Source organism: Necator americanus, chromosome IV (genome assembly GCF_031761385.1).
Source record: "Necator americanus strain Aroian chromosome IV, whole genome shotgun sequence".
NCBI classification, from domain to species: domain Eukaryota; kingdom Metazoa; phylum Nematoda; class Chromadorea; order Rhabditida; family Ancylostomatidae; genus Necator; species Necator americanus.
Window position 1 is genome coordinate 31,498,673 of NC_087374.1, and position 21,921 is coordinate 31,520,593.

The window sequence follows — 21,921 nt, forward strand, 5'->3', positions numbered from 1 at the left end:
ATGAGCATTCCACGGATTCCAGTACAGTCATCAGGACCTTTAACATGTGCAGAATCATTACAACGAGCACCTTCACCTATCCTTTTCCCAGAAAATGTCCCCGGTGCTGGCAAGCACAATACCGAACACGATGTGAGTTTTGTGATACGGCAGCTTCTCATCTCCCGTATTTGAAGACACGGTCATTGGATTCAACAAACAGTTGACGGTTAATGATTTGAGAAGAATTTTGCATCTATTTGTGACTATTTCAATATCAAGAAAGCTTGAAATACTGCTTAAAATATGTAGTAGCCGGATCTACCATATCCCCATCCTGATGTTTTCATCCGTTAACATCTTTTTTTTTTCATCAAGCTAATTTTCATGTGATAAATTTTTCAAAAAGAATAACCTACGCGTTTCTCTTTATCTGAATTAACAATTCTATTCAGGGAATGTTCACAAACAAGCAAAAGAATTTCCGAACCGACCTCTCGCCTGATGATGTAAAGCTTGTCAATGGTAAGTTCAAATGGTCATGTCTTGCACAGTGCGGCCATACAGCCGCTATTAGCTCTTTTGTTTTCTAAGTTTTTTTCTTTCTCCACGTAGACCATAAGTTTGTTCCATTCTGAGCGCAAGTTTCTGGAGATTGAAGTACATTGAGTTCATCTCATGCTTGTTCTGCGCAATCAGTACCCCATTCAACTTTTTTTCCAGAACGCAGATCCACTAATTCATTTAAGTTTTATAATTGTAATACTGTTAAAAATATCCATATAGTTCGCATGTCTAGAGAAACATTTGAAGTTCTTTTTTTCGTCCGCTCGTGGAGCGAATTCTGCAGAATAGCTTTTACTTCGCCCACCAGTATCTTTCATGTCAACATACGCACGCATGTGGTCGATTCAACAAACAGTTAAGGAATAAGTCCTGAACATTTGCAAAGAATAGTTGCGCAGGTGAGTCTACGCGGACTCACCACGTGTGCATCACAAGTTTTGCTACTTATGATTGGTCGTATCCATCCTCAAATTTAATTTGATAAACCGGTTTACAATAGACAACGATTGAGAAGTCCCATTATTCTACATACATATCATTGCAGAACTAGGGCGACTAACACCGGATCAATTAGCAGAGTACATCAAAAACGTCCAGAACACTGCTTATACTCTCGGAATTGATGAAGGTCGTGCAACTACTGACTACTTACTTTGAATTGTAGTGTTTATTCGTAGTAATTGCTTTAGCTCGGCAGTTCTCTCGAGGGAAAATGCTGCAGATCTTCAAACGGTGACAAGAGCTATCTCCACCTTCACAGCGGTAACCTCTTTTCTACATTCCTCTCGTCACAGCTCAAATAAGCATAAAACTTCATTCATCAATGGTTCGCTGCAAAACAACTTCACTGTACATTGTATTAGTAAAGAAAACAAAGCAAATGGTTAGTATTAAGATTTACAACATTGGATCGATATTGGTCAATTATTAGCGATCGAGATCAAAAAGGCGCAAGAAGCGACATAGCAAACCGGACAAATAAAGTAACTAAAACTATTTTCTACAGGATTCTATGTATGACATGGAGTTGGCTTAGATGATGACTACTGTGAGGAAAATCGAGAGATTCAGTAACCATAGTTGCTACTTCATTGCACAGGTTCCAAGACAGTAAATATATGTAGTTTGGAACTGATGCAGATCACACTAACGGATCCTTACAGTACAATGAAATAGGTCAAATTATTACCTTTCGAAATTCATAACCAATTCTCACTACAATGCCCTTATCAAACAAATACATACATTTATATTAATGATAAGGCACACGAATAATCTACAGTATCAGCTAACTTACAGAGAATAGGGGAAGTCTTATGCAGGACAACCGCTGAAATTGTAATCAATGTCATCGAGTAGAGTAATATCGAACGGTACGGGGGCTATACGACGACGCTTTCGGTTGTCACGTACTTCCGAAGCTACCTCCAAGGCGTACCTTTCAATTATCTGGAAAAAAGTGGTATTGGACTTGTCAGGCAAGAAATCTTGAAATCCTAAGTCTACTATTTTTAGTTCAGCGTATCTGTAATCATAATCGCGGTGTTAGTGGATTTATTCAAAAACATTAAATGGTACATGTAATCACATCATTTTCTTTGGAAGTTTCTGCTTTTTCTCGTACTTTTCTTTTGTCTCTTTTGTCAAAAAACATCAGAAGATCACTAAACAAGCGAAACTCAATCAGGTGAGGTGTTGCAAATCGTATAAATGCGATAGGCCTTACACTTCACTAGAGAAGAGAGTTCCAACGTATATTCCTATACAGGATGTAAAAGGTTTACACTACATTCACATTTACATCAAGGAAGGGAAAGCTTCTGTTCCTCGATAGAAGCACGACTATTTACAGATGGAGGAATATGTAACAGTGGTGAAAGAGGCACTCAACCTTTTAAACGATGGAGGTTTCACCATCTTCTGAGATGCTGCGGTATTTACCGTTGACAACCAAGAAATTGTCACGTAAAAGTGAAACATCGTACGAAATAAAATACATCCACTTTTTCTTCTTACCTTTTTATCGTCGAGTGGGTTAACCTGGACATTCTTCGATGGAGTGCGCATAAGATTCTTCTTCTTGTGCTTGGCAGCTCTAGCGTTGGCCTTCTGGCGTTCCATTTCCTCCTCACGCGCACGACGAGTCAACCTTCCATCTGACTTCGACATTTCCTCTAAATTAAATCCTCTCTATACTGGTCTCTACCACAAACCACTTCAAGAAGCATAGCTTACCGTTATTTCTTAGTGCAACACAATTAAGGACCTCCGATTTTAGTTTAATCTGTTTTTGGAAGTCGACGAGAGACTCTACAACTGATGCTTGCCTCGAACTGCAATACAGAAATTTGATATAAGTGGAATACGATTCAAAAAAAAGCGTTGAAATGCATACTCTGCTAGAAGTTTGGCTGACTGGAAGACGCTTCCTTCATCATAAGGGAGAGGCTTGTACAGGATTTCATCCTCTTCTATACCGCAATCTTCATGGAGCCTTAATAGTCATAGCTATGCAATAAAACTTCATATGAGTTTCATACACTCAATCATTGAGAGCGGTGTTTCCAAGAGAATCGAGAATTTTGTATAATGTAAAAACTCAATATAAAGAAATCCGGAAATGAAGCCTAGTACAATAAGCTAAACAACACTCCACATGCGAGAAAACAAACAACATAAGTAAGATCGTACTTCAGAAAAAAAACTCGTTGAAGTGGTAAAAGACGTGTGTTTTAAAAGTACCTACTTCTTACACATGCTTCTAGTCGCTCTTTTTTCGTCAATCAACAGTTTTGCCCCAGCAATCGCAGCTGCATCATAGTTAAGTTCTGTTCTTCCATTTGCGTCGAATGCTTCGGGATCGCTCAGCTGACGTCGCACTTCTTCACGGCGTTTCATGTACTCCTCCTCCGTTTCCACCTCAAAATGGCGTTGATTCGTAGAACTACAACTAAAGACATACTAAATCACAACCTTTCCGTCAAAGCCTCTGAGTTCAACTGCGGATAGCTGATCAACAGCATCCTTCAAAATATCTGCACGCATCTCATCCAGCTAAATACATAAAAGTAATGCAAGGGAAACTCAGTCAAACCTGCATATTCACTTCGGAGGTGTACTCCTTAACGGAAAACAAACCTTTCTCGCAAGTGTTGCTGGTGAAAACGGTCTATCAGTTTGAATGCTGACATTCATCGACTCACTTGACCTGCGGCGCTGAATATATGATGTCAGAAGCAGAATACAAAGTGAAGAAAACTTGAATGGATTAGCAAAACAAGACGAAGTGAACCTTTGGCGATGTGTCCGCCTCAATCACTTCACTTGAACGTCTTCTACGTGAATAACCTTTGCTGTCGTGCCTCGTCATACTACAAATGAACTATTTAGTAGTTGCTACAAGAAAACCAACAAAACTTGCAAAGGACAACACGGATATCACAACAAAAAGAAGAAGTAAATTGTGCACGAAACATAGTGCAATAATGGCGTTGTGTCAGATTTGAACCTGTGGTGTTCGCGCTTGTCAACCAACGGACAACTCGTCCGCGCCGCGCGGCAACGTCTGCGACCAGTTTGTGCCTGCGCCTGTGCTTGCCGTGTACAAAGTTCGGATCATGGTTGGGTTTTCAAAGGTGTACGAAGGTTCGTCATTCTTCTCGGTTCGAATCGGTGTCACGTTCTGTTAGTGCATTCTAAAAGCAATCTAAAATAGATCAGAACAGTAATTTGCGGAAGTCCTTCGGATCTATCATTTTGCGGCAACACACCTCTTTAGAGGAATTAACTAGAAGTAGTGGCTTATATTTATGTTAGACTCGGTGGGAAATCCAGCAACTAAGAATTTCCGCTCCTGTTTAATGTTCTCATTTGACTGGTATTAAGCCAGGTCAAAACCACACGCAGCTCGCTGCAGTTGAGTAAGTGGCTCCGCTCGAAGCGACGCAGTGGAGTTAGCGGCTGGAATCGAGTTGGGACCATTCCAACTGCTGCAGCAAGGAATAGTGGTAGCAAAGGTCCTCGTTCGATCCTAACCGCTAAGCTCTACCGCACTGCTTCGAGCGCAGCCGCTTACGCAACTGCACCGTACTTCATGTCGCTTTGGCTCTATCATGGTCAGGTTAAGACGACGTGAAGCTCAGTCTAGTTGTATATGTGGCCGAGTTCGAAGCAGCGCGGTGAAGCTAAAACTAAAGTTCTGACTGAGGTGGGACCCTCGCTTGCGTCACTCTTTTCTGCAGTCTGAGGCCCCAGCTCAACTGCGCCGCTTCGTGCGTAGCTATTGGGGGGAGTTTCACGTCGTTTGGACTCGGCTACAGCTCTGCGTTTTCAACCTTGTTCAGCTTTCTACGGAAAGTGGCTAGAAACTAACAGGCTTTCTGCATTAATCTCAGCATTTAAGTTAGATTAGATGTTATTTCTGGACGGTCATACTCCACAACAAAATGTATAAAGTAATAGTCATATAATCTTCCACAACCCTTCTGTTTGATGTCTTCTCGCAAATATCAACCAAATTTTATGAGATCCGGGAACGTAGAAGTGAGCCATTGTCCCTCACTATTCCTCTTGGTTGCATTCCGCATATGAACTGTCTGTGAATATTCAAACTAGTTAGTTGGGGTAAGCAACAACTTTGGTTAGTCAGGGATCACACAATCAAAAAAGTTACTTCACACTTTATACAAATAGAGATTAGAGAGATCAAATAGAGATCTTACCTCATACGTCGCGAATGCAAAGGATGGACAAAGTAGGATCATTGGAGGTCTCGCCGCGCATACGTTGATGAGTGCGCGAAAATTTAGCGGTAAAAACTGGATTTGAAATTTTGGTAGTACCAAGTGCTAGTGTTTTATAGTCGTTTTCATTCCTACTGTTTATTATTTGGTCATTTGTTTGTCGTTTGATATTGTGTAGTAAATTTCATTGTTGTTGTTTTGAGAGTTTTGTTATGAGTTCTTGTTTAGAATGTCATCACGACGTGAAGATGGACCGTCGGAGCAGAACGGTTTGTTTTAGCTTCTACTTTTTGCTTATTGGTTCGTATTTTTTAAAAGTCCAATTCCAGTAATTTGGGGCTTGAAAGCAAGTTCCGTTGATAAGTGGTCATACACAGGGCTAATCCCTGCTCTATTCTTTTCTATTTCCGTGTATTTAACGTACTTGTTTGTATTCATTCTTGCCACAACCTCTGGAACGACACTGGGCGCAATAATTGAATAAATGGGTCGTATGAGGAGCACAGTTGACGGTAGCAGTTCTATTTTTCTTCCGGGTTTTTGTTGTGACGGGCTAATATGTATTGAATTAGTCTGGATCCAGCCTAAGTACTCTTGTTTTCTTTCGTGAACAATTTCTTGGTGTATTTGGCTGTAAAGGTGATATCTGTGAAAGCGTTGACCTTCCCGTGTCTTGAACGTTGGAGTGGTGGTTACACTAGTCGTTAATCGTGTGTTTACCAAGATTCAGAATTATATTAGCAAAGAACTGTAGCCGTAAACTGCGTATTTGCAATGGTTTTCTCAAGCTAATTGGTAGGAAGTGTCAAGAATACGGCCAGGATTTACGTTTTGCACGAAATGGATTTTCAGATGAGCCACTTGGCCAGCAATATGATGAGGAAGAGGATGCTATAGATGAGTTATTCAACAATGAAAATGAAGATGTCGAAGACGAAGAAGGTGAAAACCTTTTCGGCGACGACATGGAGAGGTTTGAACCAGCTTTCGTTGCTTTTTTTTGGACAGCGGTACCACGTTTCAAATTTGATTTAGGGATTATCGTCCTCAGCCGGAACTGGATGTCTACTCTGAGTCCGGGCTAGATGACGCTTCGGAGTTGGATGAACTTTCCATTGGGGCAAGGCAGGCTGCTGAAAGAGAAATGGCTCAAAGAGATCAAATGCTCGATGAGGATGCCCTGTTCTACGAAGAGGGTGATGAGGAACAGGTCTGAATATTAATTTTTGGCAATACCATTTCATTTATCTATGTACGAGTCGCTATGTAATAATTACAGAGAAGGCGAAGAAGACGTCGTGGGGTACGTGAAGAAGGCGTCGAAGAAGTTGAGATGGAAGAAGAAGTTCCCATAGATATTCTAGAAAACTTGAGAGGTCGATCGACTAAGGATCACGTCTCGGATGAGGCTGTGGCCAGAGAAATCGAAAGACGGTACATCGATTGTATATTATAACTGAGAGAATCGCTAACATTCAAATCTTACTTAAACTTGTTACTATAGGTTTAAAAACTTTCTTCGCGCATTCAAGGATCCGGAGACGAGGAAAGCAAAATATCTACAGGTGCGTTTTTAGTTGAAGTCTCTTATTTAAGCTATGAACTGCGTATTTTGATTGAAAGCTGGAGAGAAACCCAGTTCCCAAGTTCATGATCATAAATCATAACCCTCTAGTTTCAAATTACCGGAAAAAGAGGATGTATATTTCATATTATCATAGCCGTTGCTCCTTTTTGTTGGATGTGAAAACGCAAAGGCGAATGTTCTGACGTATCGCCATGACATTAGTTGTACATCTTTAGGCTATGAGCCAAATGGCTTCTGAAAATAAGGAATCACTCGAAGTCGACTTTCGTGATTTGGCTGATGAGAATGGGGAACCCAATATCTGCTATTTTCTTCCAGAAGCCCCAGTGCAGGTGTGAATTTTCAGAATACTACTATTTTACTCAAAATGTCTCCTCATCCCCCTCTTTCTTCTTGTAATGACGTATATGATCAGTGATGTACGTCGCGATAGATTTGAGAGGAGAAAAATTGGAGTCAGATAAGGCTTTTCTTGTTCTTGTAACATTGGAGTCAGAAACTGCTCCTACACTTATTCTTAGAAACCAATGAGCATGCAGTTTCTTTTAAACGAGTATCGCTACCTAACTTCAACTGTTAAGGTGCTGAGAATCTTGGATAAAGCTGCTACGGATGTTGTACTGACCATCTATCCTTATTATGGCCGTGTATGCGCAGAAATAAAGGTACTCAGCAGTTTTCATGAAGATTTTACTCAATGAATATATTTCTTGCTTAGGTTCGAATTTCTCATTTGCCAGTGGAGGAAGACATCCGTATGCTTCGTCAAATTCACTTAAACATGCTCATTAAAACAAGTGGTGTAGTAACCGTTGCTACAGGTCAGTATAAGTGATTCGAAATTTTTCCTCTATTTTGTAAATATTTTTTTTTCTAGGCATCCTTCCTCAGTTGTCCGTTGTGAAATACGACTGTGTTGCTTGTGGTTACATCCTTGGTCCTTTTGTGCAACGTGAAGATGAGGAAGTTAAGCCGACTATTTGCCCATCATGTCAAGGAAGGGGCCCATTTGAGCTGAATGTTGAGAACGTGAGTTATTTTGCTTAGTAAGGAAGCAGTTAATCATTATTTTACTATTACTTGAAATAGCAACAGTTCACTGAGCCATTGTAACTAAGAAAATGGGGATTAGTCGGTTGTGGTGTGAGCTTACCTTCGAGCTAGGAGATAATGTGATTACTTCTTGCCTTCTTGTTGTTGTGTAGTGACATGTGCGTGCTGAAGAACAGTATACTCCTTCGATTTGTAGAATATTTTATTTGATGCAGAATACGAAATCTAGGAAGGATTTTTGGTTTAGACCGTTTACCACAACTACCAACGCATCACAATCCAAGAATCTCCTAACAAAGTTGCACCTGGCCGTCTTCCTCGCTCAAAAGACTGTATTCTTCTCGGTGATCTCTGCGATTCGTGCAAACCTGGCGATGAAATCGTGAGTTCAGAAAGAGTTTAAACTCACACTTTTAATGTTGCTCTAATTGGATCTTTTTCAATAGGAAGTAACTGGAGTCTATTCAAACAATTTTGATGGTGCATTGAATTACAAACAAGGATTCCCTGTTTTCAACACACTGATTCATGCTAATCACATTACTAATAAGGACAAAATCGCTTGCAGTCAGTTAACGGATGAAGACGTGAAGGTGCTTTTCATATTTAAGCAGCAAGTTTTCCCAAATACTAAGAAAACAGCGTTTTCCAGGCTATTCGTGAACTGTCGAAGGATCCCCATATCGCGGAGCGAATTTTCGCCTCTATCGCTCCTTCAATTTACGGTCACGAATACGTAAAACAAGCTATTGCGTTGGCGCTGTTTCGAGGAGAAGCAAAGAATCCAGGAGAAAAACACAGATTGAGAGGTAATGCTAAGCAAGCGACAGCTTATTTCTGAGATCGTTAATATAATCGTTTCATTTTAAAGGTGATATCAATGTGCTACTCTGCGGAGATCCAGGTACTGCCAAATCTCAGTTCCTTCGTTTCGCAGCCCACACAGCACCGAGAGCTGTGCTTACCACTGGACAAGGTGCTTCTGCCGTAGGACTTACAGCCTACGTGCAACGACATCCTGTTACCAGAGAATGGACGTTGGAAGCTGGCGCAATGGTAATTCTATCATTTTCGGTTTCGATTTTGAGAAAATGGGAAGTTGTTGAAGTTTGATTTCTGTTGTAAGAAGAGACGTAGATTTCGCTCAGGAATTAAGCTCAACTTGAAAATTAAAAAAAAAACTTTTTTTTTTTTGCAGACGGACGGGTTTCGTGATATATAACTTTGATGCTTCTTTGAAAGCTGCTTTATGTCATGCTATTCAATGTGTTAATCATTCTGGATGTTTGCATACAGATTTTGCTCTCATTCTTAGTACTAAATTCCAGATTTTCCAGTTCTGAAGTGAATGCAAATAGGAGTTACGTTGTTAGTTTGCTCATCAGTATTTCTAATTTGTGTTTTTAAAGGTCCTCGCCGACAAAGGCGTTTGCCTCATAGACGAGTTCGACAAGATGTCTGACCAAGATCGTACGTCGATCCACGAAGCCATGGAGCAACAGTCGATATCTATCTCGAAAGCTGGTATTGTGACATCTCTGCACGCAAGATGCACTGTTATTGCTGCAGCGAATCCAATTGGAGGGCGGTAAGTTTACGATGATGAAGTTGTGAAGCAATTGTTGAACTCATACTGCACAGATACAACCCGTCGCGTACTTTTGCGGAGAATGTGGACCTCACGGAGCCGATTCTGTCGCGATTTGACGTCTTGTGTGTAATTAGAGACACAGTCGATCCGGTGGAAGATGAGAGGTTTCTTTAAACATTCCTGAAAAAAAAAATAGAGCACTACTATATGATTGCTTTAGATTAGCTAAATTTGTGGTAGGTAACCACATCAAACTACATCCAAGCCGACAATTTGACACTGAGGAAGAAAACGAAGAAGAGGTAACTTTTATTATTGTTACTATGTTTCTGTATGATTTCCGCATGCAATTGATTTGATTTTTTCTACAGAACGAAGTAGATGCTAGAACTGGGGTAGCACTTGTGCCGCAGGATTTGCTCAGGAAGTATATTCTATTCGCGAGAGAGAACTGTCACCCAAGTCTACACGAAAAGCATTCGGAGAAATTGGCGACCGTGTTTGCGCAAATGAGGAAGCAAAGCATGGTGAGTAATGGTTGTTAAGTTTTTTTGTGAAGGTGATAGGAAGTATAGTCCTTGTGATTTTAGGCTACTGGTTCGGTTGCTATTACCGTACGTCATGTGGAGTCAATGATTCGTCTTGCTGAGGCTCATGCAAAGGTGCATCTAAGAACGTGAGTTAGAATTTGAACACTGCTGGCAGTGATTTACCTCCATTTTGTTCGAAAAAGATCTTCACCGACAGTTTTCTCGTGGAGGAGAATTGCTTAAGTACTCTTTCAAGTCGTGCTTCTTTGATCACAATCACATCTCTCTGTGGCATATAGTTAGAAATCCCCATGTTTTCATGTGATATGTTCACAACTCACTAGTGACAATGACTTATGTTAAGCAAAGGCCAACATTGGTAACACTCTTTATTACAATAACATTCTGGTATTTTAAAGGTTCGTTAATGACGATGATGTGCAGGCAGCAACTCGAATTATGTTGGAAAGCTTCATAAACACCCAAAAAGCGTCCATTATGCGCCAAATGCGAAAGGTTGTTTATCGATAACGTAGATAGGTGGAGTCAAATTAACGATCCTCTGTGTTTCAGACATTCTCCAAATATTTGACGGCAAATCGATCCTCGAGCGAATTGCTACTGTTCATACTTAAACAGCTTATAAAAGAACAGATGCATTATGAGACAGCGCGTGGAAAAGGTGGAGCCGATATCTCGTCAATCTCTGTCGCCGAATCGGACTTCATTGACAAGGCACAGCAACTGAGGATTGAGAACGTGAAACCATTCTACTCGTCTGATCTCTTCAACGCTAACCACTTTTCATATGATGCTAGCCTTAAACAAATTACGCAAACAATCTTCTAATTAGTTTCGATTGTATTTTATACAGAAACATGTTTTCGCCTCTTTCCCTGTGCCTTGGATCTCATTAACTCAATGACACTACCTTCTTTTCTGTCTCTAACTTCTTTGCATTTTGTTACCTTTTTAAGATAACGCATTTTTTTTTGAAGCAATGAACTCGACATTTCGAAGATTAAACCTTTTTTGAATTGACTTATTTCAAGCTCAAGTTGTGTACATAGATTGTGGGATATCGAAGTAGAATTGAGTGATTAGTGGAAAATGAAAGAGACCAGAAAGAGAACCGTCTCAAAACCATAGTTAATGAATTTGAAGACGTTTGAGCGGTGCGTGCAGGTACATTTTGGCTATGAGATAATTTCAAGTAGTCGTCAAACTAGCCCTCTTTCATATGTGCAGGTATCGCTGGAGAAAGACTTCTGTGTCGTAGAAATATGATTTACCAGATCAGACCGCGGATTTGTCGCTTTGGTTCCGTATTGGAGAAACTGAGATGCAAACAGTGAAGTTAATGTGTTTACAACGATGGGGTTAGTGTACCGGAAAAATAAGGTTGGTTGCTGGTGCTTCAAAAAAAAGCGAACTTCAAGTATTCAAGTAGTTTTTCGTATTAACTCAGTCACTGCAACTTCAAATAATGAGTCTCAAGTTTTCGTCAAGGAAGAACGTTAAAAAAACATTTAAAACCCGAGGGGAGGCTAGCTAATAAGCAATTATTAGTTATAATATCTACAATACTTCACTGCTGGCTGACGACCATGTAGTGGTCACATATTATCTGAAACAACCGCGCTCGAAGTGAAGCTGTGGGACCCTCATTCTTCTTTGCATACAGACAGCAACTAGTACACTGTAGACCGACCTGAGTAAGATACGCGACGGATGTTCGAGCGCGGTGAGCATGATGTAGTTTCATTTAGAGCAGATAGGAAGGAAACTGCATCTCAAGCAAGAAAACACCGTGTGCTGCAGCAGATGAATCGTATTCTTCATGATGGACAAATTCTTTGCTAACTATACATTTTTCATCATCAGTTGTTTATTATTTATTTGTTTATTTCTATTATTTTTTCGTCGCTTATTCTTCCCACGAAATAAGTACAACAACCAGAAAAGAACAGAAATTATATTAAATTATTATAACTATATTAGAAAAATATTAAGAAATAGAAAAGAAATTTAAAAAAGTGTAGAGAAGGCTGACAATGTTTAAATAGCTTTGTGGATCACAGCAGAAAATCACCTTGACTCCCGCTGATCTTCGAACTGGTCGAGCGGGCGCCAGTAATTCTTCCATTTGTCCCGATCGCGTGCCAGAGTCGCCCAGTGGTTCCTCCTTTCGCGGGGACACGAAGAGCATCACATTTTTCTTTGAAGGACCTCGTGAAGAAATCTGACCATCGGGTCGGCGATCTTCCTGTAGTGCGCTTGATATCGGGGGGAACCCAGTCGCTCACGGCTCTGGTCTAACGGTTGTCGTTAAAGTGCATCAGCAGAAAGTGGAGGAAAAAAATTAGTGAACGTAGAACTCCTTGCTCGAGTAGTGGAGAGAATACAGACCTGATCGTTGGGATGGGGACGGAGTGGCGGACAACGAAAGGAGCAAGAAATTATTGTAAATGTACGTGTTGGTACAGAAGAAGTTAGGAGGAATTATTTGTGACCGCCAACACTACTGGAATGCTTGTATTTACCTTGGTAGTGATGTTATTGAATGCTATCAAGCTTTCGAAACAACAACATCCGTGTCGAGGTTACCTGGTTCATTCACAAAATGTTCAGGTCGAAAATTGCCGATATCCAGGTGAGAGGTGAGAATATCTGTAAAGTATGACCTAGCATTCTACACTTCAGGATCGCAAAGAGGACCGGTATAAGTGCAACCAGCATGGATTTTCTGCACGCAAAGACCTGCGTAAAGGCACGAGAATAGGACGTGCACGTGCTGGAGCAGATAATCCAGAGAGCCCAAAACTGGGTGCAGAATCACCGGATCGAGAAGATGTGAATGCCCCGGGAAAAGAAGCGCAAGGCGAAGCTCAACCAGAAAACCCTCCACAAGAGCAAGCTGAACCCGAGAAACCGAAAAGTGATGACGCCACACCAAAACCTTCAGCGGAAGGTACCGAAAATGCGCCTAAACCACCAGCACCCGGATCCGCTGAAAAAGCGGAGAAGAAATCAGCCGAATCACCTGACAAAGAACCGGAAGAGGTTTGGTTATTTTTTTGCTTCGTTTAACGTTTACGCACCACATCAGAATATTAACGGAGTGATTAAGAGATATAGTAGACAGAGCCCTCAACAAATTTCGAGAGCACTGCAAAGTTGCGACAGACGCGTAGGGATCCGTGCAGCTCCCAATTCGGTCGCCCACATCTCAGAGCAATACGATTCATACACTTTGAAGAATTTTCCACTTTTTCGAGTATTTCCTAGAGCTCATGTGACATTGCCCACCGAACCTCGATTGTTTCCTCTTGAAAATGATAGAAAAGACAATAGAGGCGAAAATAAGCGAAGAACCACTAGTCGATTCGCGTCAATGTTCAATCATTATCGAATTCCCGATACATTCCGATACGATACATTCTCAATACAGATACTTGTGCATTCATTTCGAAATCACCGAGTATGAGGTAGTTCTGGTTACTGTAGCTGGTAAACAAAAGAAACAAGCATGTAATTCAGCATATAATCTTGTTGTATACATCACAACTCATCTACTTCTCAGCTTGGCTCATAATTTTTGTTCTTCGATAGTTTAATAGTGAACTATAGATAAATTGTCCAAAATAACAATTGTTTTTCCCATACGAAAGTTTTTGAAACAAAATTTTAACGGCTGTAAGAAAAGCGAAAAACGTCGAAAGAAAAGACTGGCGAAAATTGGAGAGGCATGGACTTCTTTTCCAAATGACCTCGTACTCTCTTTGTGAATGAGACAAAATACAGCTTTAGATGAAAGAAAAATGGGATTCAAAAAGCCGGAAGGAAGGTACAAAGAAAGAAGAGGAGGAAACACCACCGGTGGACAAGGTATGAAGACTTCCATGTTATACCTTAAAATATCAGAATCAGGGGATGGTTATCAAATTTGTGCAAAAAAAAATGCTCCTATCATTGGGTCACGTTTCGGATGTTTTCAGTTACGCTTAGCGTGGATGATAATTTTTCTAAACGGTATTGGTGTTTTGCTTCCATGGAATATGTTCATAACTATCGCGCCGAATGTGAGTATTTAATATATCCAAAGTCATCAAGGAAAATACCAAGTATTACAGAAGTTAGGTAGTCAAAAATTCAAAAAAGCGGTCAAAGTCCATGTCGCTATCCATAGGCATCGTCGGCGGAGTATTAAGACGGGAAGGGTAGATCCGATCGATTGATCTCATTCGATGAGATCAACTAGGAGGTAGAGCCGCAGCTTATTAGCCGACATCCTTTAGTCTGGCGCTTTTAGATTTCTGAATAGATGTAAAATTCGGCGAAAAGTTTGTTTCAGCTTTCTAGTATGTAAAAAACGTAATTATGTGAATTTATTTATTTATTTGATAATATCGGTAAAACACAAAAAATAGAACGGAAACATAAAATAGAAGAAAGAAAGAACCGAGCTCACTAGAATTTCGTATGTGTTTTACGCAACAATTTTATGCAACAAAACAAAAAAAAATTATCCAACAAACAAATTTTATGCGACAAACAATCTTTTTTAGGATGTTGCGATGCAAATAAAATATTTAAATGAATTATATATAGATCTCCTTGTAGTCTGCGCTAAATTGTCTACGTCGAGGATGAATCGCCTCTTCACCACTTAGTCGGAGAGAATTTCAAAAAAAAAGCAAAAAGGAGAAAACCGTCAATAACCAAGTTCTCGCAGTCGGAGAAAACCTCAAAAACGGGCACGAAGGAAAAAACCCGCTAATAACTAAGTTCTCGCTCATTCGTTTTTTTCAAACAATTCTTTTAAATTTCAGTATTATGTGGAATATTGGTTCACAGTGGGAGGAAATAAAACGAACTATGCGAAAAGTTTTATGAGCGATCTTGGAATTGCAGCTCAGATACCGAATTGGCTTGTCGGACTCATCAATGTGCTACAAATCATCGGGTTGGACATTTTCTCTCTAAAAAAAAGAAAAATATCCACAAAACAGCTAATCAATTTATGAAACCTGTTCTTTCAGTGGTTCTTTGATGATTCGAATTGCTGGCCCGCTTACTATAAATTGTATAAATGTAATTGTTATCCTAATACTGATTGTTGCTCAAGATCCGGCTGTAGAAGGTCTGGTTTTGTTGGGAATTCAGATAAATTGGACGTATATATGATCTGATTTAGCCATGGGATGGTTTTATGTGGTAACGATGATAATCATAGTTGTACTGAATGCTTCGAACGGCCTGTACCAGGTCTCCGATCGTTTTTTTTCCGTAGAAACAGCGTTTCGGGAAATTTTCGAGAACGTTCTCTTCAGTGATCATAGGTGCGATAGAAAGAACCCGGACCTTCTTCAGGTGAAGGGGGTTCAGCTCATGGGGTGCAGCTTGAGTGAAGGGGGTCCTTTCCATAGTCGTCCAAAAGTGAAGGGGGTAATTTCGCCAACCGCTTAAAAGTGAAGGAGGTCCTTTCCCCCAACCGTTCAAGGGTGAAGGGGTCAGAGCACCGGCTCCGACTATCGCATCTATGTCAGTGATAGATGTGGTTCGAGACGCAGTTTGCAAAACTTGAACAGTTTGGGAAGCAAAACATTTCCTCTTGTAAATCCACGAACCGGGCATTTGCGGCACCATAGACCTCTTCTTACTAGATGAGGCCACTCTGTATATCTGTACAAGTGATGAAATGAATGCCCGTAAAAAGGATTTCGTTTCACAAACAGTTAGGAAAGACTGCTTCTTTACAGAATTGTACAGGTGTAAAACGTTGCCACGTTGAATAAACTTGGACCTCTTTAAATTTTGAGATTCCTAAGTTTGTAGGAGATGTTCAGCGTTTTCGCCGTCAACTTTGCAAGCACGTCCTGAAACGTCCTGAACTCGTTCTACCGGTGCAGAGCATTCAATATCGAAAATTCTCCCTAGCGCTGCATTTAATATGCGGAGGGTTAAGCCTGGTACAGTTACATAAGCTACAGCGCTCAAAGCGGCGGGGTGGTGTTAGCAGTTACAACCGATCGAGATGGTACCTTCGTTACTTTTACTAGTATTCTTTAAAAGCACCAAACCACGAATCTGGCGTGGTATGGATTTTCGTTGGAGTATTCTTATATCGGGTTGTAGATTATGAATACATGGGTGGTTCCGCTCACCTCTTCCTGCATCGTTGTAAACAGACGCCTTCGGAACGCAGTTCCTTACAACGTCCTCTATTGCAACGCGCTACCCTTGCACCCCGTCCCCGGTTGCGATTCGTGGAACTAAATGAACTGCCTATTGGAGTGTCCGAATGGATTTTTGACGAATTGCAGGGGTGGGGAACAAGAGTGGCGCGTCTTAATAGAGGACGTCTGTTTACAATGATGCAGGGAGAGATGAGCGGAACCATACCTTCATAATCTACGACCCGATACAGGAATACTCCAACGAAAATCCATAACACGCCAGATTCGTGGGGTGATGCCTTTAAGTTTGAGTGCAGTTAGCGATGACCTTGGTCCCACCTAGGTTGTGACAGAAGTTCCCCTTCGCTGCCTCTAATCGCCTAGGCAGCTATACCAAGCTTCAGCTCGTTCTGACCTTACTGCATTTCCATGGATGTTCAACTCATTTGGTGAGCTGAAATTTTACAGAACTCAGTATTCGGTCTCACAGCAGACTTCCCAGCCGCTTATACAAATGCATTGATTGTTGGTAATAATGTTTGCGGAACATTTATAAGTGTGCTTGCTATTCTCACCATTCTCGGTATGTTGATGTGTATTTAGGAGGTGTATGCTAGAGAAAATTCTCAGGAAATTACAGTTTTCACAACTGAATACAAGACTGTAGCGTTGATTTATTTCTCGATTTCATTAGCTGTTCTCGTTTTGTGTGGATTATCACTTGTGGTGCTTACACGATTGGTGAGTGCTTCTTGAACATACACTTAAGCCAGTAGGTGAAAATATTCATGAAGTAAGAAAACAAAAAAGAAATAATGAATATATTTGGTCTGCTCAAAATTTCTATAGCTTCATTTTTTTTCCAAAAAGGGTGGAAGATTCTGGAAACCTTCAACGCTGATTCCGTTATACTGTAACCAGTAGGTTGTAAAGAATTACGCTAAGTTTACACCTGCTATGGTTGAATTTTGTAAATACCGGATGGAAAATGTAGTCGTTGCCGCGTCTGTTCAACCGGGTGAGCGGACGCGTCGGTCGCAATGTACGTACTTCTGCTCGACACTTACTCCCTCTTCGCTTTGGCCTGTGACAGGGGCGGTTTGCCTGGCGGAGCATGTTCGGCTACAAACTCGAGCTTAAATTTATTTTTTTTTTTGCTAAAAAATGTGACTTACTTGTCTTCTTCTACAACAGAAGATGTTATGGCCTAACGCGGCTTATCCGCACCTTCGTAGAGGTGGGTCGTCCTTGGACATATTTGAGACAATCTTATTCGATCTTCCGCTAGAGCTCGCAGTGAATCTATCCATCCGACGCTGTTCCACATTCTCCGAAACGTTACTTCTCGCCTGAACTGCTTGTCGATGCCAAGTTTCTTCAGGCATTTCTTCACAACTTCTATCCAGAACTTTCTTTTACGTGCAGACCGTCTTTTCCGGTTTAGGTCTGTGAGCATCTTCAGGGCAACTTGGACAACGCGATCTGATTGCCTCAATCATAATGTGATCAAGAATTGGAAGGTGGTTTCCTACTTTTACTCTAAAGAGGGAGGCAAGCTGTTTCTTCGCGTCATCTACAGGTACACCATATCCACTTGTGAGTAGAGCTCCTTGTCGTGGCATACCATTGGCCAAAAGTAGCCAAGCATCCATCTGAGTAGTTACCTTTCCATTTTCGCTTCTCCATAACCGTTGACGACACTGCCCAAGTCTCCGATCCGTACACCATGATATGGCGAATTGCGGGTAGATAGACTCGCAGCTTGACTACCTTGGCGGTCGGCCACAAGCACTACGTTAAGGAGATGAATGCAGAAGTGGCATTAGCGCATCCTTGCTGAGTAACTCTCTTTCGTAGCTGCCATCGCCTTTCAGCAAACAACCCTATCAATAAAAGTCGTCTATAAGTTCAACTGGTTGTCCGTTAACCCTGACTCCTGCTGAGGGTCTCGCGCAGATGCAAATCTGTCTAAATTTATCAGGTGGAGGGGAGATTCGTGAACTGTAGGGTTCAGCTAATTTCGATTGAATGTTGACATCATGTTGCAACTTCACGCTGCTTGAAGATTGAGCATGAGCCAGCTTGAGTGGTGATGCCAATATTACTACATCGATGGCATAATCGAGGTTGAGCAAGGAATGTCCAAATGGTGCAGGAAACACATCAACGAGACCCCGTTCAACTGTTCTTCGCGTGGCATCTATATGATTTGCAGTGTTATATGGCGCAAGTTATCATTCACAAGTCTTCAGTCTTCTATCACAAGTCAAATGCATAGAGGGAACTTCGGAACTTCGGTTATAAAGAATCGCCAAAAAATATTAATGATTATTTTGTTTTTGGAGATTGTTTCCCAAAATTGGTTCGTCCGACAATGACGTCCGATTAATGGTGCGTTCGTCCACATCATTAACGTTATTTTATGTACATAATTCTAAGCTATTTAAAGAGTTAATTCATAAACTTTTTTAGAAATCAGAAACTAACTCGTTCTCCTGAAATAAAATTAATATGTTTAGGACTTCTACAAGTTTTACCTCGAAAAAGGTAATCGAGCACGTGCAGCTGAAAACGCGACCAGGCCTAGTCTACGGCAGTTTGTCGAAACATTCAAGGGTGTAAGCTTTTTTTTTTCAGGAAAAGTCAAAGGGTGTACGATTAAGCTCTTCGTTAGAATTAAATATTTTCTCGTAAAAATGAAAAACAAAAGAGGAAAGTATGAAAAGATGATGGAAGAGTTTTTTCTTGGCTACTGTCTAGAAGGAGAAATTTCCAGTGTTGGGCGCAGTTGGTGAGTGTGTTCTTAGTATTTTTTGTGACACTTGCTGTATTTCCTGCTGTGCTAGCCGGTACCACACCACATGGAAAGGGCGAGCCATGGAACAGTGCGATCCCAAGTAAGTGCCTCTGAAAATCCTATCAGAATAAATTCTTCTCTCCTCAAGATTTCTCATTTCAGAAGAGTTATATCCCGGAATTACTGTGTTCCTGAATTTTAATCTTTTGGCGGCAATTGGATCAACAACCGCTAATTTTGTGCAGTTTGTGGGTTTCCTTTCGAAATAAATACATACAGTAATCCATCTGAATAAGTAAGGATAACTGAACAAGAATGAAAAAAAAACCCACAAATTCATTGAAAATATCTGAAACCTGAAAGAAACAAAGTAAAATAAAAGAGAAAGATATGGAAAAAGGAATATTGCTTGTGGATACAATTTCTAATCTTATTACTACCTTATTTTTGTTATTTTGTAATTTTTAAAGTATCCTTTCTTCTTTTCTGTCATTTGTTGCAAGTGCTTTTCATTTCATATGCATTTTTTTCCACTTTTCATTTAAAGAATAACCATTCTCATGTAAATTGTAGGAAATTAGGAAATGGATATATAAAACATAGATGGAATCTTAATATTGCTACCTCAACTATCTGGACGAGAAATCTCACACTTTTTGAGCTTCCTTCATTACATCATCAGCAAAGATAATCCTTATTTCCAGCCAGGACCACGATTTTTACTCTATCCTGTTTTGGCACGTCTTTTCTTTATTCCATACTTCATGCTATGCAATTACAATGTAGACGATCGCATAATGCCGGTTCTCTTCAAAAATGAATGGTTCTTTATTATCGGTAATGCGGTCATGGCATACACAAGCGGATATTTCAGCTCACTGGCAATGATGTACGCGCCAAGGTGAGTGAATTGTGGATGAATCCTTAGGAGCTATCTAGCTGAGAAACCAAGGGCGATCAATGACTCTGAATAGCTTGACATCAAAAGCCCGTGATCCAGGATTCGCTTCTGACCATCGTAGAAGCGTACCTGGCCAAATAGTGGTGGAGATAGTTAGAGGTGTCTTGTTTTTCCGGACAGCAGAAGTAAGCTCTTGATTGAAGCGCAGTGGCGGGAGTGTACTTCCGTATCGATCTCGGAACATAACGATTTACAATGTTAGTGTTAAGATGTCCTTTCCTTGTCGGATCACATGGAAGGGAAGTGGCCAGACTGTCGGGACTTATTGTTTTTGTATGCGCCGCAAATAGTCGGCTTTATGGACTTGTTTTCTCTTAAGATCATAAGAACTTAAGATTATGGAGACGGGGGTGGTTCCGCTGATCTCTTCCGGCATCACTGCAAGCAGCAGCCTCCAGAATGCTGTTTTGTACGACGCCATCTATTGCAACGCTCCACCTCTTGCGCCGCCTCCGCCCTGCGATTCGTCTAAAATCAATTCGGACTGCCCTGATAGGCAGTAAGAGACGCTGCGCATGCAAGAGTGGCGCGCTGCAGTAGAAGGCATCGTACAAAACAGCATCAGGGGCCGGCTGCTTGCAGTGATTCAGGGAGAGATAAGCGGAACCACCCCCCTCCGGATACTCCACCTGAAATCCGTATCACACCAGGTCCGTAGTATGCTGCCTTTAATCTGATAAATTATCCACTGAACCACTCGCTGCTTTAATTGGGCTCAAAACCTTCTTCCTCCTTAAGCACCCTTCATCCACGTAAATAGAGCGGAGGAAATGTGTACGTTGGAATAGATGTGCCATTGCCACCAGATAAAAAAGTACTCGAAATCGATTGTTTGCGATATTGTAATATTTCAATATTGAAAAGATAATCGATTTGATATGTTAGGAATTCTAGGGAAGCAAAACTTGCGTCATAGCATTAGAAGAAAATACGTTTTCATCCTTATCCGTCACATTCTTCACGGTGTTTGCTGTTTTTTTTAATCAAAAACGAATTTCAGAGTTGTGCACAGTTCATTGTCGAAAACAGCTGGTATGGCAGGAGCATTGTTCTTGATTTCAGGTATGTGTGGTGTGAATGGGATTCTGAATAATTCCACCATTGTTGACTACGACAATGATCGTCTAGTTCAGCCGCTTATACTTAGCAAGGCAATGCGGCGTTGGCTGCGCGGTCGCGCGCCCGCGATCAATAACTATGCAGAACACGGTTGCTATCGCTCACCTATCGCTTTCGCGACCAACGACGATAAACCATAGTTTAACCCTTCGCATTCCGTTGTCGGCAACACGCTTGTCTAGCTTATTTCAGCATTTCCAGATAAAAAAAATTCGTTCGTTCCTTCGGTTTTCTGCATTTTTACTTTTTTACTTCTTCTTTTTTACTTCATATATTATGGGAAGGAAAGAAAAGAAAATGTGTCGTATGTTAAAACCGACAAGAAAAGTGAAAACGATCCAAGCTTAGCGAGTTTTGTGATAATTATCCTGGGAAGCCTCGAATGCATATGGGTGACTGCTTACCCAAAAACCTTTTACTTTGAAAAATTCCAGAATTATTTTGTTTATTGTTATTATCAAACAATTTATTTTGTTAATATTTTACTAAACTGAAAGTAGCTAGTAATAGCGCCTACAAATACAAATAAATAATATTGTAGTAACTGTATTTTTGCTTCATACGATACATGACTTAGAATTAGAATAGTATTTGTAACGAAAAAGAGCTGGAGTTGTAGGTGTTCCATGTCTCTGGCCAGACTGAAGTGCAAAGGGTTAAGCGAAGGGTTTATGCGAACCTTCCCATCGTAAATATAAGAAGTATGACGCAAGATACGAACTTGAAAACCTTACCCACGGAGATTTTTTTCAGGTATTATGTGTGGCGTAGCGTTTGTACCAGTTATCACTTTCATGACAAACAATATTGGCTAA

At 40.8% G+C, this 21,921-nt stretch overlaps 4 protein-coding genes across 6 annotated transcripts; 3 read left to right on the top strand and 1 right to left on the bottom strand.

The window, feature by feature from the left end:
* Positions 1 to 1,282, top strand: RB195_003364 (uncharacterized protein; the record flags this gene model as incomplete). 2 transcript variants are annotated; one of them, XM_013446843.2, is made up of 4 exons in its annotated part: positions 1 to 132; positions 435 to 504; positions 1,091 to 1,174; positions 1,236 to 1,282. In XM_013446843.2, the coding sequence occupies 4 exons, from the start codon at positions 1 to 3 to the stop codon at positions 1,280 to 1,282; spliced, it is 333 nt and encodes a 110-aa protein (XP_013302297.1). The 2 variants fall into 2 exon arrangements, with proteins under 2 accessions (XP_013302297.1, XP_064056869.1); XM_064200988.1 differs by lacking the exon at positions 1,236 to 1,282 and having other exon boundaries at positions 1,091 to 1,203.
* A 578-nt stretch (positions 1,283 to 1,860) lies between these two features.
* On the bottom strand, positions 1,861 to 5,309 carry RB195_003365 (uncharacterized protein; the record flags this gene model as incomplete). Of its 2 annotated transcripts, XM_064200989.1 has the most annotated exons (10): positions 1,861 to 1,995; positions 2,563 to 2,720; positions 2,782 to 2,879; positions 2,942 to 3,040; positions 3,293 to 3,465; positions 3,520 to 3,600; positions 3,685 to 3,762; positions 3,839 to 3,917; positions 4,055 to 4,134; positions 5,268 to 5,309. In XM_064200989.1, the coding sequence occupies 10 exons, from the start codon at positions 5,307 to 5,309 to the stop codon at positions 1,861 to 1,863; spliced, it is 1,023 nt and encodes a 340-aa protein (XP_064056870.1). The 2 variants fall into 2 exon arrangements, with proteins under 2 accessions (XP_064056870.1, XP_013302296.1); XM_013446842.2 differs by lacking the exons at positions 4,055 to 4,134; positions 5,268 to 5,309 and having other exon boundaries at positions 3,839 to 3,916.
* A 208-nt stretch (positions 5,310 to 5,517) lies between these two features.
* Positions 5,518 to 10,899, top strand: RB195_003366 (uncharacterized protein; the record flags this gene model as incomplete). Its single annotated transcript, XM_064200990.1, has 20 exons — positions 5,518 to 5,557; positions 6,141 to 6,261; positions 6,324 to 6,498; positions 6,568 to 6,722; positions 6,793 to 6,853; positions 7,092 to 7,208; positions 7,458 to 7,541; positions 7,595 to 7,697; positions 7,754 to 7,905; positions 8,177 to 8,311; positions 8,376 to 8,522; positions 8,582 to 8,738; positions 8,801 to 8,985; positions 9,339 to 9,517; positions 9,571 to 9,684; positions 9,741 to 9,822; positions 9,892 to 10,047; positions 10,111 to 10,196; positions 10,470 to 10,566; positions 10,624 to 10,899. The coding sequence occupies 20 exons, from the start codon at positions 5,518 to 5,520 to the stop codon at positions 10,897 to 10,899; spliced, it is 2,622 nt and encodes an 873-aa protein (XP_064056871.1).
* A 1,774-nt stretch (positions 10,900 to 12,673) lies between these two features.
* RB195_003367 (uncharacterized protein) lies at positions 12,674 to 21,921 on the top strand (the record flags this gene model as incomplete). The annotated part of the gene is made up of 15 exons (XM_064200991.1): positions 12,674 to 12,703; positions 12,754 to 13,113; positions 13,861 to 13,938; positions 14,049 to 14,132; positions 14,883 to 15,016; positions 15,093 to 15,193; positions 15,248 to 15,318; positions 16,698 to 16,812; positions 16,870 to 16,970; positions 18,749 to 18,847; positions 19,006 to 19,126; positions 19,189 to 19,274; positions 19,731 to 19,927; positions 20,988 to 21,049; positions 21,860 to 21,921. The coding sequence occupies 15 exons, from the start codon at positions 12,674 to 12,676 to the stop codon at positions 21,919 to 21,921; spliced, it is 1,701 nt and encodes a 566-aa protein (XP_064056872.1).